Below are 14,697 nucleotides of genomic sequence, written 5' to 3'. Positions count from 1 at the left end.
TTTATGATGAACCCACTCCTGAGATGGTGGCATCAATCCAATCATGAGGCCAGAGCCCTCATGGTCTCATTACTTCTCAGTAGACCCCACCTCCCACCACTGTTAGGTTGGGGATTAAGTTTCCAACACATGCTTTTAGGGGGACACATTGAAACCACAGTAGTGAGCTAAAAACACCACTGAGTTTTCCCTTAAAGGAAAAAAGGGAACATTTAAACCTTTCTTGGAAGTATTATTTTCCTGCATTTATTTTAATTGGTTCACCATTCATGTCCATTAATCACTTTTAATAAACCACTCAGTTTACCTTTAAAATTTTGGGGTTGTCAAGTATGGTGGCATGCACCTACAGTCCTAGCTGCCCAGGAGGCTGAACTGGGAGGACTGCTTGAGCCCAGGAGTTTGAGACCAGTCTGAGCAACATGGCAAGACCCCGTTTAAAAAAAAAAAAAAAAAAAAAAAATTGGTGGGGCAAGTTATGGCATTATCATGCATTTTAAAATATTATTTCATGAGATAAAAAAAGGTATATCTATATTCAAAAATATTTTTCACAACCCATCTCAAAAAAAACTGCTAGGGCAAGTTACGGCATTATCATGCATTTTAAAATATTTCATGAGATAAACAAAGGTATATCTATATTCAAAAAAATGTGTATATATACATATTTTGGATATATACATATACATACGTGTACATATATACATACGTGTACATATATACATACGTGTTCATATATGTATACGTGTACATATATGCATACGTGTATATATATGCATACGTGTACATATGTACATATGTGTACATATATACACACACATATATATATACTTTTTTTTTTTGATATGGAGTCTCGCTCTGTCCCCCAGGCTGGAGTGCAGTGGCGCGATCTCGGCTCACTGCTAGCCCCGCCTCCCGGTTTCACGCAATTCTCCTGCCTCAGCCTCTCCGAGTAGCTGGGACTACAGGTGCCCGCCACCACGCCCGGCTAATTTTTTGTATTTTTAGTAGAGACGGGGTTTCACAGTGGTCTCGATCTCCTGACCTCGTGATCTGCCCGCCTCGGCCTCCCTTAGTGCTGGGATTACAAGTGTGAGCCACCGCGCTCGGCATTTTTTTTATTTTTTGAGACGGAGTCTCGCTCTGTCGTCCAGGCTGGAGTGCAGTGGCGCGATCTCGGCTTGCTGCAAGCTCGGCCTCCCGGGTTCACACCATTCTCCTGCCTCAGCCTCCCGAGTAGCTGGGACTACAGGCACCCGCCACCATGCCCGGCCAATTTTTTGTATTTTCAGTAGAGACGGGGTTTCACCATGTTAGCCAAGATGGTCTCGATCTCCTGACCTCGTGATCTGCCCGCCTCGGCCTCCCAAAGTGCTAGGATTACAGGCATGAGCCACTGCACCTGGCCCGCAAAAGTATTTTTTCACTCAAGCATAAAAATCACATGCCAGTATCATTTCGTATCAATTGATGTAACTGTTTTTACTACCTTCAAAGCACACGAATATGCCTTTTCTCCAACATTAATGAACTTAGGATCATCATCATCCAAGTCTTCCCAAATCCTCACATCACCATCACTTCCACAAGTCACAATAAAACTGTGAAGAAAAGACACAAATTAAAGTCATCGGGCATGGTGTCTCATACCTATAATGCTAGCACTTTGGGAATACAAGGTGGGAGGATTGCTTGAGGCCAGGAGTTCAAGACTAGCCTGGATAATACAGAGAGACCTAGTCTCTACAAAAAATTAAAAAATTAGCCAGGCATGGTTATGTGTACCTGTAGTACCAGCTACTTGGGAGGCTGCAGTGGGAAAATCACTTGAGCCTGGGAGGGCAAGGCTGCAGTGAACCATGATGGCACCACTGCACTCCAGCCTGGGCAACAGAGCAAGACTCTATCTCAAAGAAAAAAAAAAAGTCACCTAGTTTCATACACATTAGTTTTGTGGAATGCTACCTCTATATTTACCACTTTTTCATAAAATGAAGACATTAGCCAGTATTTTTTTCTCATTTTATACACATAAACCTTAAAAATAAAGTGCTAATTTCCTTCTATAAAATAAAAGATGAGTTTAATACTCTAGTTCTTCTTTGGCATAAAATTATAAAATTTTGAGGCAGGGTCTCATTCTGTTGCCTAGGCAGTAGCATGATTATAGCTCTCTACACCCTCTGCCTCCCTGGCTCAAGTGATCAACCCACTTCAGCTCCCCAGGTAGCTGGGACTACAGGCGCATGCCACCATGCCTGGCTAATTTGTTTATTTTTTGTAGAGACAGGGTCTCCCTACATTGCCCAGGCTGGTCTTGAGCTCCTGGGCTCAAGGGATCTGCCTGCCTTGGCCTCCCAAAGTCAAGGGATTACAGACATGAGTCACCATGCTTGGCCAGCATAAAATTATTTATTTGTAAGAATGTAAGAAAGATGCGTATATAATCTGCAACAATAGGGACCGTGTCTTCCTTGCCCACCATTGTATCCCTAGCACCAAACGGTCTCTGACAGAAACCTTAATAAATGTTTGTTGAATTAATAAATGAATAGATGTGTGAGCTCAACTATCCAAACGGGTTTCAAATAGCCATCTGTATCTATCATAACTTGTTTTAAACTTCTCATCTTCCAAACGCTTTTACTCATTTAGTATGTGCCCTATCTACACACATACAAGAAAACAAATAAAAACACAAAATATAATGTATATAATAAAATAGAAAAATAACATACAATAGCAAAAAAAATCTATATAAAGAGCTGTGGATGTTCAAAAGAAAAAGATTAATTCTCACCTGGGAAAATCAAAAAGGTTCATAAGAAAGATGGTATTTACACTGGGAAGTCAAAGAACAAGTAGGACTAGATATGCTAAGACTGGTGACAAGGGCAGTTCCAGAGAAAACCACATGAACCAAGATATAGTTAATATAGCACGGGGGAGTTTACCTGGAGCAGACAAGCCAGGAAAGGAAAAGGAAAATGAAGTCTAGGTCACCTATTTAGAATAACTTAATGCCAGAGTAAGGTCGTTAGGCTCCCTTCTACAGGGAGTAGATAGGAGGACCACAAGTCTCAGTTTGCCTGGGATACTCCTGGTTTATGTGTCCAATTGGCCTGGCATTTGTCCAGGAATTTTCACTTTAAAACATATTAGTATTAGTTGCATCAAAATTGGCTAGGGTGGAGCCTGACCAACATGACAAAACCCCGACTCTACTAAAAATACAAACATTAGTCAGACATGGTGGTGTGCACACCTGTAATCCCAGCTACTCCAGAGGCTGAGTCATGAGAATCGTTTGAACCCAGGAAGCAGAGGATGCAGTGAGCCGAGACCGCACTACTGTAGCCTGGGAAACAGAGCACGACACTGTCTCCAAAAAAAAAAAAAAAAAAAGGCTAGGGTGGGTTTGGCAGACCTCTTCTTTGTACTTCCAGCTTCTGCCATGGTCTCATTTAGTAATGTAACACACATAACACATGGTTAAATCTGTAAAATGACTAGTGTTAATCTATCTCCCCTTTTCCTACCCTTTCCTGATGCAATGTAACTAACAAATCCTTTCGGGAACAACATGTGAGGCATTCAATAAAAAACTGAATGGATTCAGGCATAAGACCCTAGGGATAGCTACTTCTTTCAGTCCCAATAGTGATGAGAGAAGTATTTCACGTTTTTGTTCTGATGGAATTTTTTTTTTTTTTTTTTTTTGAGACAGTCTCACTCTGTCACCCAGGCTGAAGTGCAGTGGTACTATCACAGCTCACTGCAACCTCTGCCCCCTGGGTTCAAGTGATTCTCCTGCCTCAGCCTCCCAAGTAGCTGGGACTGCAGGTGTGCGTCACCACACCCAGCTAACCTTTGTGTTTTTAGTAGAGACAGGGTTTCACCATGTCAGACAGGCTGGTCTCAAACTCCTGACCTCAGGTGATCCACCCACCTCGGCCTCTCAAAGTGCTGGCATTATAGGCATGAGCCACCACACCCAGCCCCGATGGGCTTCTTGGTGTATCAGCAGATGCACTGGAGGAGATGTACAAAGTTACAGGTGCCAGTTGGTGGGACCAATGGAAAATTATAGTGGAATTAATAAGAAATAAAGGCAGAAAATAGAGTTAAGCAGTCTTCTAAAGAGCTTTTAGAGTAGTCTGAATGTTTTTCTAAATGGTTTTGTCCTTCATTGTATCAAATAACTAACTACATATTAATTTTATTGATTGCTATGCTTTTTAAATTTTGGGAAAAAAATAAAAACCAATACAACCCTTTCAGTGGCAATGAGCTAAAAAAGTGTATCACGTACATATTTAATAAAAGATTAAATACTAAATTTCTTCTTCTCAGGAAAGTTGATAATGAAAATATAGTTTGAATAAAATGTTAGTTGACATTTACCACGGGGCTATCGTGATACTATAGTGATAACACCAACCACAGGAAAATTAGAAGAGAAAAAAGTCCCGAAGAAGCATCAGTTACCTATTCAAGTTAGTTATCTTGAGAAGGCTGCCTAAAAACTGTGATTCTACTCCTGCAGAAGGTAAGTTTATATCTTGTGAAGCATGATTCTTCCTAAGAACTCAGTGCTCTCCAAAACAACTTTCTGAGATGATGAAAATGGTCTATACCTGGTACTGAGCAATTGAAATGTGGCTAATGTGACAGACTGACTTTTTAATGAAGTTAACCGTAACTGATTTAAATCTACATAACTGCATGTGGCTAGTAGCTACTGTATTGGACAGTGCAGCATTAAAAGAAATGACAATTGTTCTAAAATAATTTTGTTCATTTTTCATTCCAAGTTTTCTGGTGCAAGCATAAAAAGCGAAGTGACTGTTAATGGGTTGTCTCCATTATCAAAAGAACTTTCAGATGAAATCAGGTGTGTTCAGGGTGGTATGGCCATAGACAGCAAAAGAACTTTCAGTTAAATGATAAAAGTATTATATCAATGTCATCAGGAGTTTTAAATAGAAAATCACCCATATTAATTCCAATAATAGTTTAGTTTACTCTTCAGTTCATGGAAACAAAGTAAATCTTCTGGAAGTTCATTCTGCCGAAAGTGAAATATCTGACATCATTGGGGATTCTACCTAAATTTATTTGAAAAGTTTAACATTAATAATAAAATTCTTAATTTTTACAGTAATACAAATACAAATTTTGGCAGGAAATAGAGTTAAGCAGTCCTGTGAAAGAAGTGCTTTTAGAGTAGTCTAAACATTCTTCTAAATGGTTTTATCCTTTATTGAATCAAATAACTACATATTAATTTTGTTTTCTACAGTGCTGTAGGAAAAATCAATATTTTTTTTCTTTTTGAAACAGGGTCTTGCTCTGTTGCCCAGGCTGGAGTGCAGTGGCACCATCTCGGGTCACTGCAACCTCCACTTTCCAGGTTCAAGTGATTCTCCTGCCTCAGCCTCCCAAGTAGCTAGTATTACAGGCACACGCCACCCACACCTGGCTAAATTTTGTATTTTCAGTAGAGATGGGGTTTCACCATGTTGGCCAGGCTGGTCTCGAACTCCTGACCTCAAGTGATACGCCTACCTCAGCCTTCCAAAGGGCTGGAATTACAGACGTAAGCCTGCACCCAGCCAGAAAAATCAATGTTCTTACTATATTAGGAAATCTGTGAAACACAAAAGTACTTGAATTTGGAATTACAATTCATGATTCTATCCAAATGAGCTGCAAGATAACATACCAACAAAAAAGAAGCCATACTCGTCAAATTTTCAGATTTTATTTATATCTAGAATTGCTGAACAACAGAATTTTTGAAAAAAACATGTTTTGTTTCTGTTTTTGTTGCCCAGGCTGGAGTGCAGTGGCCCTACCACGGCTCACTGCAGCCTTGACCTCCTGGGCTCAAGCAATCCTTCCATCTCAGCAGCACACAAACCAATGTTAATTAAATACACAAAAAATACTAGCATTGCAGGACATACTTTCTCCCTCTGCTTGGAGTGATTAGGTTTTTAAAAATCTTTAAGCCTTTGAAGGGAGACCCTGTAAAACAACCTAAGTGTCCTACTGTAATAATGGTATTATTGTTATTAGAAACAAGTCCTCTAAATCTTAGTTGCATTTAGTTGAAAACAGACATCTTTAATCAAAGCATTAAACTTAAGCTTTTGAAGCTTTTAGTGAAATGCAATTCATGAAAACAAAACTTATGCACAGGAAGACACTGAAATTTATCCCTACAAAAGCAATTAAGAATTGAACAAATTGTACATGAAAAGCTGAAATGGTGAATGATTTCATTTTAAAATTCTGTAACTGTACTTTGGAATATCTTGACTTGTGAGAAGAATCTTTTGATAGAACTCCTATTTTAAATTGTATAAATTTATGTTCTATGCCAGAATGAAATAGAAGAGTAGGCTTAAAATCTGTGAAACATCCAAAAGAATCATAGACAACTTGATGAATTTTGTCCTTAAAAACAGTGAAGACCCTATTATTGAAGAAGGGTACCCTGAAAGGAGATAAAAAGGCAGAACCTATAAAAATACTGAGGCTGCAGTATTTACCCATTTCAATTAAAACAAATTCCTAAAAATTATGACTCTCCCAGCTAGTAGAATTTGCTCTGAGCCTGCCAAGTACCTTAGAACCTAATATTTTTCTCATTAAAAAATGTTATAGTCTAGGCCAGGCATGGTGGCTCACACCTGTAATCCCAGCACTTTGGGAGGCTGAAACTGGCGGATCACCTGAGGTCGGAATTCGAGACCAGCCTGACCAACAATGGAGAAACCCCATCTCTACTAAAGATACTAAATTATCCAGGCATGATAGTGCATGCCTGTAATCTCAGCTACTTGGGAGGCTGAGGCAGGAGAATCGCTTGAACCCAGGAGGCAGAGGTTGCAGTGGGCCAAGATGGTACCACTGCACTCCAGCCTGGGCAACAAGAGTGAAACTCTGACTCAAAAAAAACAAAAAAAAAAAAAGAAAAGAAAAAAGAATTGAAGATCTAACTTCAAATTTATTCAGCATAAAATGCAACTCTAAACAAGGCTACAGCTAATTTTATGAGAAAAATTAAAATAACACCGTATTAAAAATTTATTTTTCAGAAAAATATCAGCAATACCATGGGACAGACAGGCTAAGAAACTGATTAAAGCACATAAATATGTACTAGAAATGATCATCCTACATATGTTAACATTTAGATCATATGTTTAATGTTTGGATAATCAATGTAAATAAATACTTTTATTTTTTTCTTGGGTAAACTGGGTAAGTTAATTTACATATTCCTAGAAAATTATACCTTTGTTTCAAATTTTCAAAACTACTGGCATAAGGGTGTCAATGTATTCACATATTTTGAAGCCTTTATTGTACCTTTTTTATCTCTAATATTATTTTATTTGTGCCTTCTCTTTTTTGATTCACGACTCTTGCTAAAGCTTTGTTCTACTACGTTCTACACCCAAGAAACCAGATTTTAGTTTTAAGATGTATGAGATTTACTTTAAAATAATAAAGAGTAAGGCTGGGTGTGGTGGCTCATGCCTGTAAACCCAGCACTTTGGGAGGCCAAGGCCGGTGGATCAATTGAGGTCAGGAGTTCAAGAACAGCCTGACCAACATGACGAAACCCCGTCTCTACTAAAAATACAAAAATTAGCCAGCTGTCGTGTAGGGCATCTGTGATCCCAGCTACTTGGGAGGCTGAGCAGTGAGAACCGCTTGAACCCAGGAGGCGGATGTTACAGTGAGCCAAGATCATGCCATTGCACTCCAGCCTGGGCAACAGAGCTAGACTCCATCTCAAAAAAAAGAAATCCGCTATCACTGTCTGGGCATGAAGATTAATTATATCAAGACTTCATCCGCTTTATGACATAACCTCAAGGAGTCAATGATTACCAACGCATTTCTTACTACCTCAACTCTATCCTGACAGCAACATTCCTTCCCTAATCTGACCACCTCTCCTTGACTCTTGAGTCTCATGAGGTTCATGGTGAGGCAGCAAAATCTCTATATACTCAGCTTTCTTTCTGGTCATTCTTCTGGGGTCACTGCTTCCTCTTCAGCCCTCTTAAGTAGTGACTGATTTCTTTCTATACCCCTCTGGTACTAGAGACAAAATCAAAACCATGTAGTGTCAACCTCACTAATTCAAATTCCTCCCCTTCCATTATCTTGAATCCACTTCAAGGTTTTCCTTCTTATCACTCCATAAAACTTGCCAATGGCCTCCACATTGCTAATCTAATGGTGAATTCTCAGTCTTCAACCTGACCCACCAGGAGCATTTGACAGAGTCTATTATTTCCTGTTCCTCAAACACTTCATTTGGCTTCTAAACATCCTTCTTGTCTTTTAGTTCTCTACTTTTCCAGCTACTCTTTCTTAGTCTCCTTAGCTGGATCCTCTTTAACTTCATCTCTAAATATTTTGGAGAACCCTTGAACCTCTTTTCTTACCTATATTTACTCCTTCCCTAGGTGACTTCATCCAAGTTCACAGTAATAAATACTATGTTTATAAGGACAATTCTCACATTTATATTCGTAGCCAGAACCTCAATCCTGAACTCTGGAAGGTATCAGCTAAAGATGTAAAGGTGACCCTTGAACAACATGGGCGTTATGGATTCCAACCCTAAACGGTCAAAAATCCACATATAAGTTTTGATTATCCTAAAACTTTACTAATAGCCTACTGTTGAGTAGAAGCCTTACTGATAACATAAACAATTAACACATTTTGTGTATGTATTATATACTGTATCTGTACAATAGAGTAATATAGAGAAAAAATATATCAGGAAAATCATAAAGAGGAGAAAATATATTTACTATTCATTAAGTGAAAGTAGATAATCATAAAGGTCTTCATCCTTATCGTCTTCACATTGAGAAGTCTGACGGGGAACAGGAAGAGGAGTTGGTCTTACTGTCTCAGAGGTGGAAGAGGGGGAGGAAGTAGAGGAGGCAGGCGAGGCAGGCATACTTGGTGTGATTTTATAAAAACACATCATAATTTCCGTCTGACTCTTTTCCTTTTTAATTTCTCTAAAAATGTTTCTATACAGTACCAATCCTTCTTCCACCATTTCCTTTAGTTTCAGTGCTCATAACATAGAAAAGTCTACTTTGTAAAATAAGTCAAAAGCAGTCCTGAATAATCAGAACCCTTCTGCCAGATTGCCTAAAGTCAATTTGTTTTCTGGCACTGCTTCTTCTACATCTTCTTCTTTATCACTTGGCAGTAGTTTGGAAGCACTCATTTCTATCAAATTGTCTTCTTCTAACTCTTCGGTTTAGTGTCTATTAGCTTTTCTTTTTTTTTTTTTTTTTTGGAGACAGAGTTTTGCTTTATTGGCCAGCCTGGAATGTGCAGCGGCACAATCTCGGCTCACTGCAACCTCCACCTCCCGAGAGAAGGTGGCGTGTGGGATTAGAGGTGTGTGCCACCATACCCAGCCAATTTTTTATGTTTTTGGTAGAGACTGGGGTCCCATCATGTTGGCCAGGCTGGTCTCAAACTCCTGACCTCAAGTGATCCATCTGCCTGGGCCTCCCAAAGTGCTGGGATTACAGGTGTGAGCCACCATGCCCAACCATGTCTGCTACCTCTTGAATGTCTCCAAGGACTATATCTTGAAATTCCTTCGCTCCCTATCTTTTTTGCCACACCCACAATCTCCTTCATGATTTCCTTGACTGGCTCTGCTATCAATCTTAAGTCATGCACAACGTCTGGACACAGTTTTCTACAGCAGGAATTTATTGTTTCAGGCTTGATGGCCTTCAGAGCTTTTTCTGTAACAATGATGGCATCTTCAATGGTATAATCCTTCCAGACTTTTAGGATGTTCTCTCTACTGGGGTTCTCTTCCATAGCAATGACAATCCTTTCCATAGATTAGCTTATGTAATGAGCCTGTAAAGGTCTGTATGAACTCCTAATCTAGGGGTTGAATTCGAGACATTGGGTTTGGGGGCAAGTACACCACTTTGACATGTTCAGTATTGAACTTATAGGGTTCTGGGTGGCCACGGGCATTGCCCAACATTAAAAGAATTTTAAAGGCAGTCCCTTACTAGCAAGGTACTTTCTGACTTCAGGCACAAAGCATCAGTGAAACCAATCCAGAAAAAAATGTTCTCATTGTCTAGGTCTTTTTGTTATACAACTAAGAGACTGGTGTTTATCTTTTCCCTTCAAGGCCTGGGGGTTAGTAACTTTATAAATAATAGCAGTTCTGATCATAAATTTGATTGTATTTGCACCAAACATTAGCCTTCCTGCCTTAAATATTGGTGCTCACTTCCCTTCCTTACTAATAAATGTCCTTTGTGGCATTTTAACCCCCACAGAATAGGGCACTTTAGTCTACATTAAAAACCTGTTCACCAGCCTGGCCAACATGGCAAAACCCAATCTCTACTAAAAATATAAAAATTAGCTGGGTGTGGTGGTGCATGCCTGTAATCCCAGCTACTCAGGAGGTTGAGGTAGAAGAATTGCTTGAACCCAGGAGGCGGAGGTTGCAGTGAGCCAAGAAGGCGCCACTGCACTCCAGCTGGGAAGACAGAGCCAGACTCCATCTCAAAAAAACAAAACAAACAAACAAAAAACCTGTTCAGGCAGATGTCCTTTCTCCTCAATGATTTTCTTAATAGTGTCTGGGAATCTGTCTGCTGTCTCTTGGTCAGCAGAAGCTGATTCTACTGCCATCTTGACCTTTTCTTTCTCTTTTTCTGTTTTTTTTTTTTTGGAGACAGAGTTTCGCTCTTGATCCCCAGGCTGGAGTGCAATGGCATAATCTTGGCTCACTGCAATCTCCACCTCTCAGGTTCAAGTGATTCTCCTGCCTCAGCCTCCTGAGTAGCTGGGATTACAGGTGCCTGCCACTGTGCCTGGCTAATTTTTTGCATTTTTAGTAGAGACAGGGTTTCATGCCGGGCGCGGTGGCTCACGCTTGTAATCCCAGCACTTTGGGAGGCCGAGGCGGGCGGATCACGAGGTCAGGAGATCGAGACCACGGTGAAACCCCGTCTCTTGAGGCCGGGCGCGGTGGCTCAAGCCTGTAATCCCAGCACTTTGGGAGGCCGAGGCGGGCGGATCACGAGGTCAGGAGATCGAGACCATCCTGGCTAACACGGTGAAACCCTGTCTCTACTAAAAATACAAAAAATTAGCCGGGCGTGTTGGCGGGCGCCTGTAGTCCCAGCTCCTCGGGAGGCTGAGGCGGGAGAATGGCCTGAACCCGGGAGGCGGAGCTTGCAGTGAGCCGAGATCGCGCCACTGCACTCCAGCCTGGGTGACACAGCAAGACTCCGTCTCAAAAAAAAAAAAAAAAAAAAAAAAAAAAAAAAAAAAAGAAACCCCGTCTCTACTAAAAATACAAAAAAATTAGCCGGGCGTGGTGGCGGGAGCCTGTAGTCCCAGCTACTCGGAGAGGCTGAGGCAGGAGAATGGCGTGAACCCGGGAGGCGGAGCTTGCAGTGAGCCGAGATCGCGCCACTGCACTCCAGCCTGGGTGACAGAGCGAGACTCCGTCTCAAAAAAAAAAAAAAAAAAAAAAAAAAAAGAAACCCCGTCTCTACTAAAAATACAAAAAAATTAGCCGGGCGTGGTGGCGGGAGCCTGTAGTCCCAGCTACTCGGAGAGGCTGAGGCAGGAGAATGGCGTGAACCCGGGAGGCGGAGCTTGCAGTGAGCCGAGATCGCGCCACTGCACTCCAGCCTGGGTGACAGAGCGAGACTCCGTCTCAAAAAAAAAAAAAAAAAAAAAAAAAAAAAAAGAGACAGGGTTTCACCATGTTGGACATGCTCTGACCTCAGGTGATCCACCCACCTTGGCCTCCCAAAATGCTGGGATTACAGGCGTGAGCCATCACACCCGGCCATCTTGACATTTTCTAAGCCAAATCTCTTTCTGATATTATCAAACTATCCTCTGCTGGTATTAAACTTTCCAGCTTTAGATCCTTCACCTTCCTTTCACTTTGAGTTGTCAGATAATGACTTCACTTTTTCTGGAACCACATTAGAGTCTATAGCTATGCCTTTCTATTGCAATCCTATACCCACATAAAAGCTGCGTTTTCAATACAAGATAAAGTTATTTCACAAAAAGTGCAAGGTTTTCATGCCTGCTGGCATAGCTGCAGTAACAGTGTCTCAAATTTCCTTTTCACAGTGGTCCTTACACTGGATTCATTTATCTTGAAATAGTGAGCAACCGCAGCTGCAGACCTCAATCTACAGTACATATCAGGCAATTCAACTATCTCTCTTAATGTCATGACTTTTGTCTGCTTCTTAGGAGTATGTCCAGCATCACTAGTGGCACTTCATATGATTCCCATGGTGTTATTCAACGTTTACAGTATTGGACTAAACATGATGAAAAATATATGAGAACCACCAGAGATGTCTTTTTACTGGGATAGGCAATTTACTGGAGAGACAAACTGCTCATGAGCATCATACAGTATTTTAAGCAGATACAACCTCATACAGTGTTTTAAGCAGATACAACACTTAAGCTTACCAAAATAGCAACAGGAGGTGGCTATGAAATTATTACAGTAATACAGTATATACTACAGTTAATTTTATGTAGTGAGGATTTAACACTGCATCTTTATGTTTGTTTACATTTCTCTTGACTGCGGATGGTTTGGAAATGTTTGTGTGCGTAAGTTTTTGTATATTTTAACTTTTTATAATAGATTTCTGTATATTTTATGGTAGTAAATGATAAAATACACTAGTATCTACATATATTTTATGCACTCATGACATACTTTTTCTTAATTTTTCCATATTTCTAGGCTACATGGTTCGTCTGCTAGTTTTTTCAAATTGTTAGCAACTGCCAAAAATTTTCTAATATGTGTATTGAAAAAAATCCATGTATAAGTAGACATACACAGTTCAAATTCATGTCAACGGTCAATTGTATATTTCTATCTCTAGCTCACATTTTTCTCTGAGCTTGAGACCCATTTATCCAACTGTCTACTTTATCCTTCTAGTTGAATATCTCAAAGAAATCCTACAATAATCACATCCAAGCGCAAACTCAATCTCTACCCACAGCTTTACCTCCGAAATACGCCCTTCTTCAAGTGTTCCTGTTATTTACAAGTGGAAGCATCACTTTCTCAACTGTAACATCCAGAAATGTAGACGTTATCCCTGTCGTCTCTTTCCCCATCCTTAATATCTGATGCATCCTGTTGACTTTATCTTTTTAAATATTTCCTGAATGCATCCTCTTTTCTACACACCCATGTTTACTCTAGTCCAAGCTTCTATCACACTTACCCAAACTAACACAGGTATCTTCTAACAGTCTTTCTGCATCCATGAGTGCTCCTTTTCCAATTCATCCTCCATGCATTTTCTCAAAAACAAATCTGATCACATCTCTCTGCTTCAAGCCTTTAATACCTTCTCAGTGCTTTTAGGATAAAACGAGATTACTTAATAAAGTCCAGAAGGTCTTGGACAGGACATCCATTGCCTAACTTCACAGATTCATCTCTCACTAAACTCTGCATCACTCTCCACATTTTAGCAAGGCTAGTTTTCTTTCAGTTCTTTGAGCATACCATGATCGCTGGCCCCGTTGGGTCTTTACACACAGTATTGCCTCTGCTTACTATGCCAACATCACCACCCCACCGCCACCACCACTCATCTCTTTATACTGCCTAATGCCTGCTCCGTCTTCAGATGGCGTCTCAAGAAACACTTCTTCAAAGAAGCCTTCCCTGACTCCTTTAACTAGATGAGCTTCTCCTCATACATGTTTATGACTGCACATATTACTATTTCTAAATACACATTTATTTTTGTGATTAATTTGTGTTCAATGCCTGTCAATCCAAAAAAGACCTTAAGCTCAACGGAGGAAAAGACTGTGTCTGGTTCGCTCTATTCTATCTCTAGTCTCCAGCAAAAGAGACACACAGATACTTTTTCAATGAATCAATCAACATAGGAGCGACAGGGGAAGCCGTGCAATCAAGAAGTAGTGCATAAGAATGGGACTTGGAAAGATAAAAGGGACCAGAATAACCCTAGGAAAATATTATAGTTTAGGAATCAAACAGAGGAAAAAAATTTTTTAAGCCGTCAAAAAGTTAAAAAAAAAAATAAGCAAAAAAGGAAATAGCATCACTAAAGCCATGGAAGGATACCATTCCAAACAGAACGGACCACCGAATTTGACAAGTAGGCAGTATCTAGTGATCTGACAAAATTAATAATGTAAGACGCAGGGAAGGGGAAAATACATGGGGAGAAGCTCGCATCTTTCCAACTTCTCTGGAAGTACGATTATAACTTTGTCGATATACTAAAACTACCATGACGGCCCGAATCAAACAATAAATCTAAAGAAATATGTGTGCCATTTTAGATTTCAACATTATTCCTCTCTATCCGCATGAGTCATTTTCAGCTGACTGCATATATAATGTTTAAGGATAAATGTTTTAACATTTGCACCTGAAACGTTCTGTTTCTCAAAGAATCTTACCTCCCAGAATCATCAAAACAGACCTCCGTGTGTCCCTCTGTATGCCCATATCTCATTGGCTTCCGTGTGGCAGGCATCTTTTCCTTTACCTACCTGAAAATGTTTTATAAAAGCCAGTCTTATTATTTCAAAAGACAGAAAAGC

General features: G+C 40.1%; 1 protein-coding gene across 3 annotated transcripts in view; it reads right to left on the bottom strand.

The window, feature by feature from the left end:
* Positions 1–14,697, bottom strand: part of WDHD1 (WD repeat and HMG-box DNA binding protein 1) — an 89,765-nt gene that overhangs the window by 74,780 nt on the left and 288 nt on the right. For 2 of the 3 annotated variants that reach the window (XM_055289308.2, XM_055289309.2), the window contains exons 2-3: positions 14,554–14,646; positions 1,493–1,604 (exon numbers count right to left, since the gene is read on the bottom strand). In XM_055289308.2, the coding sequence (XP_055145283.1) occupies positions 1,493–1,604; positions 14,554–14,630 (189 nt within the window). In that variant the 5' untranslated portion in view covers positions 14,631–14,646. Of the gene's footprint in view, positions 1–1,492; positions 1,605–13,334; positions 13,471–14,553; positions 14,648–14,697 lie in introns of those variants that run through there. The other variant, XM_063645566.1, reaches the window with a different exon arrangement.

Source organism: Symphalangus syndactylus, chromosome 8, assembly GCF_028878055.3.
Source record: "Symphalangus syndactylus isolate Jambi chromosome 8, NHGRI_mSymSyn1-v2.1_pri, whole genome shotgun sequence".
Lineage (NCBI taxonomy): Eukaryota > Metazoa > Chordata > Mammalia > Primates > Hylobatidae > Symphalangus > Symphalangus syndactylus.
Note: the sequence above shows the minus strand (reverse complement) of the source record. Positions and strands in the feature narration are given on the sequence as shown.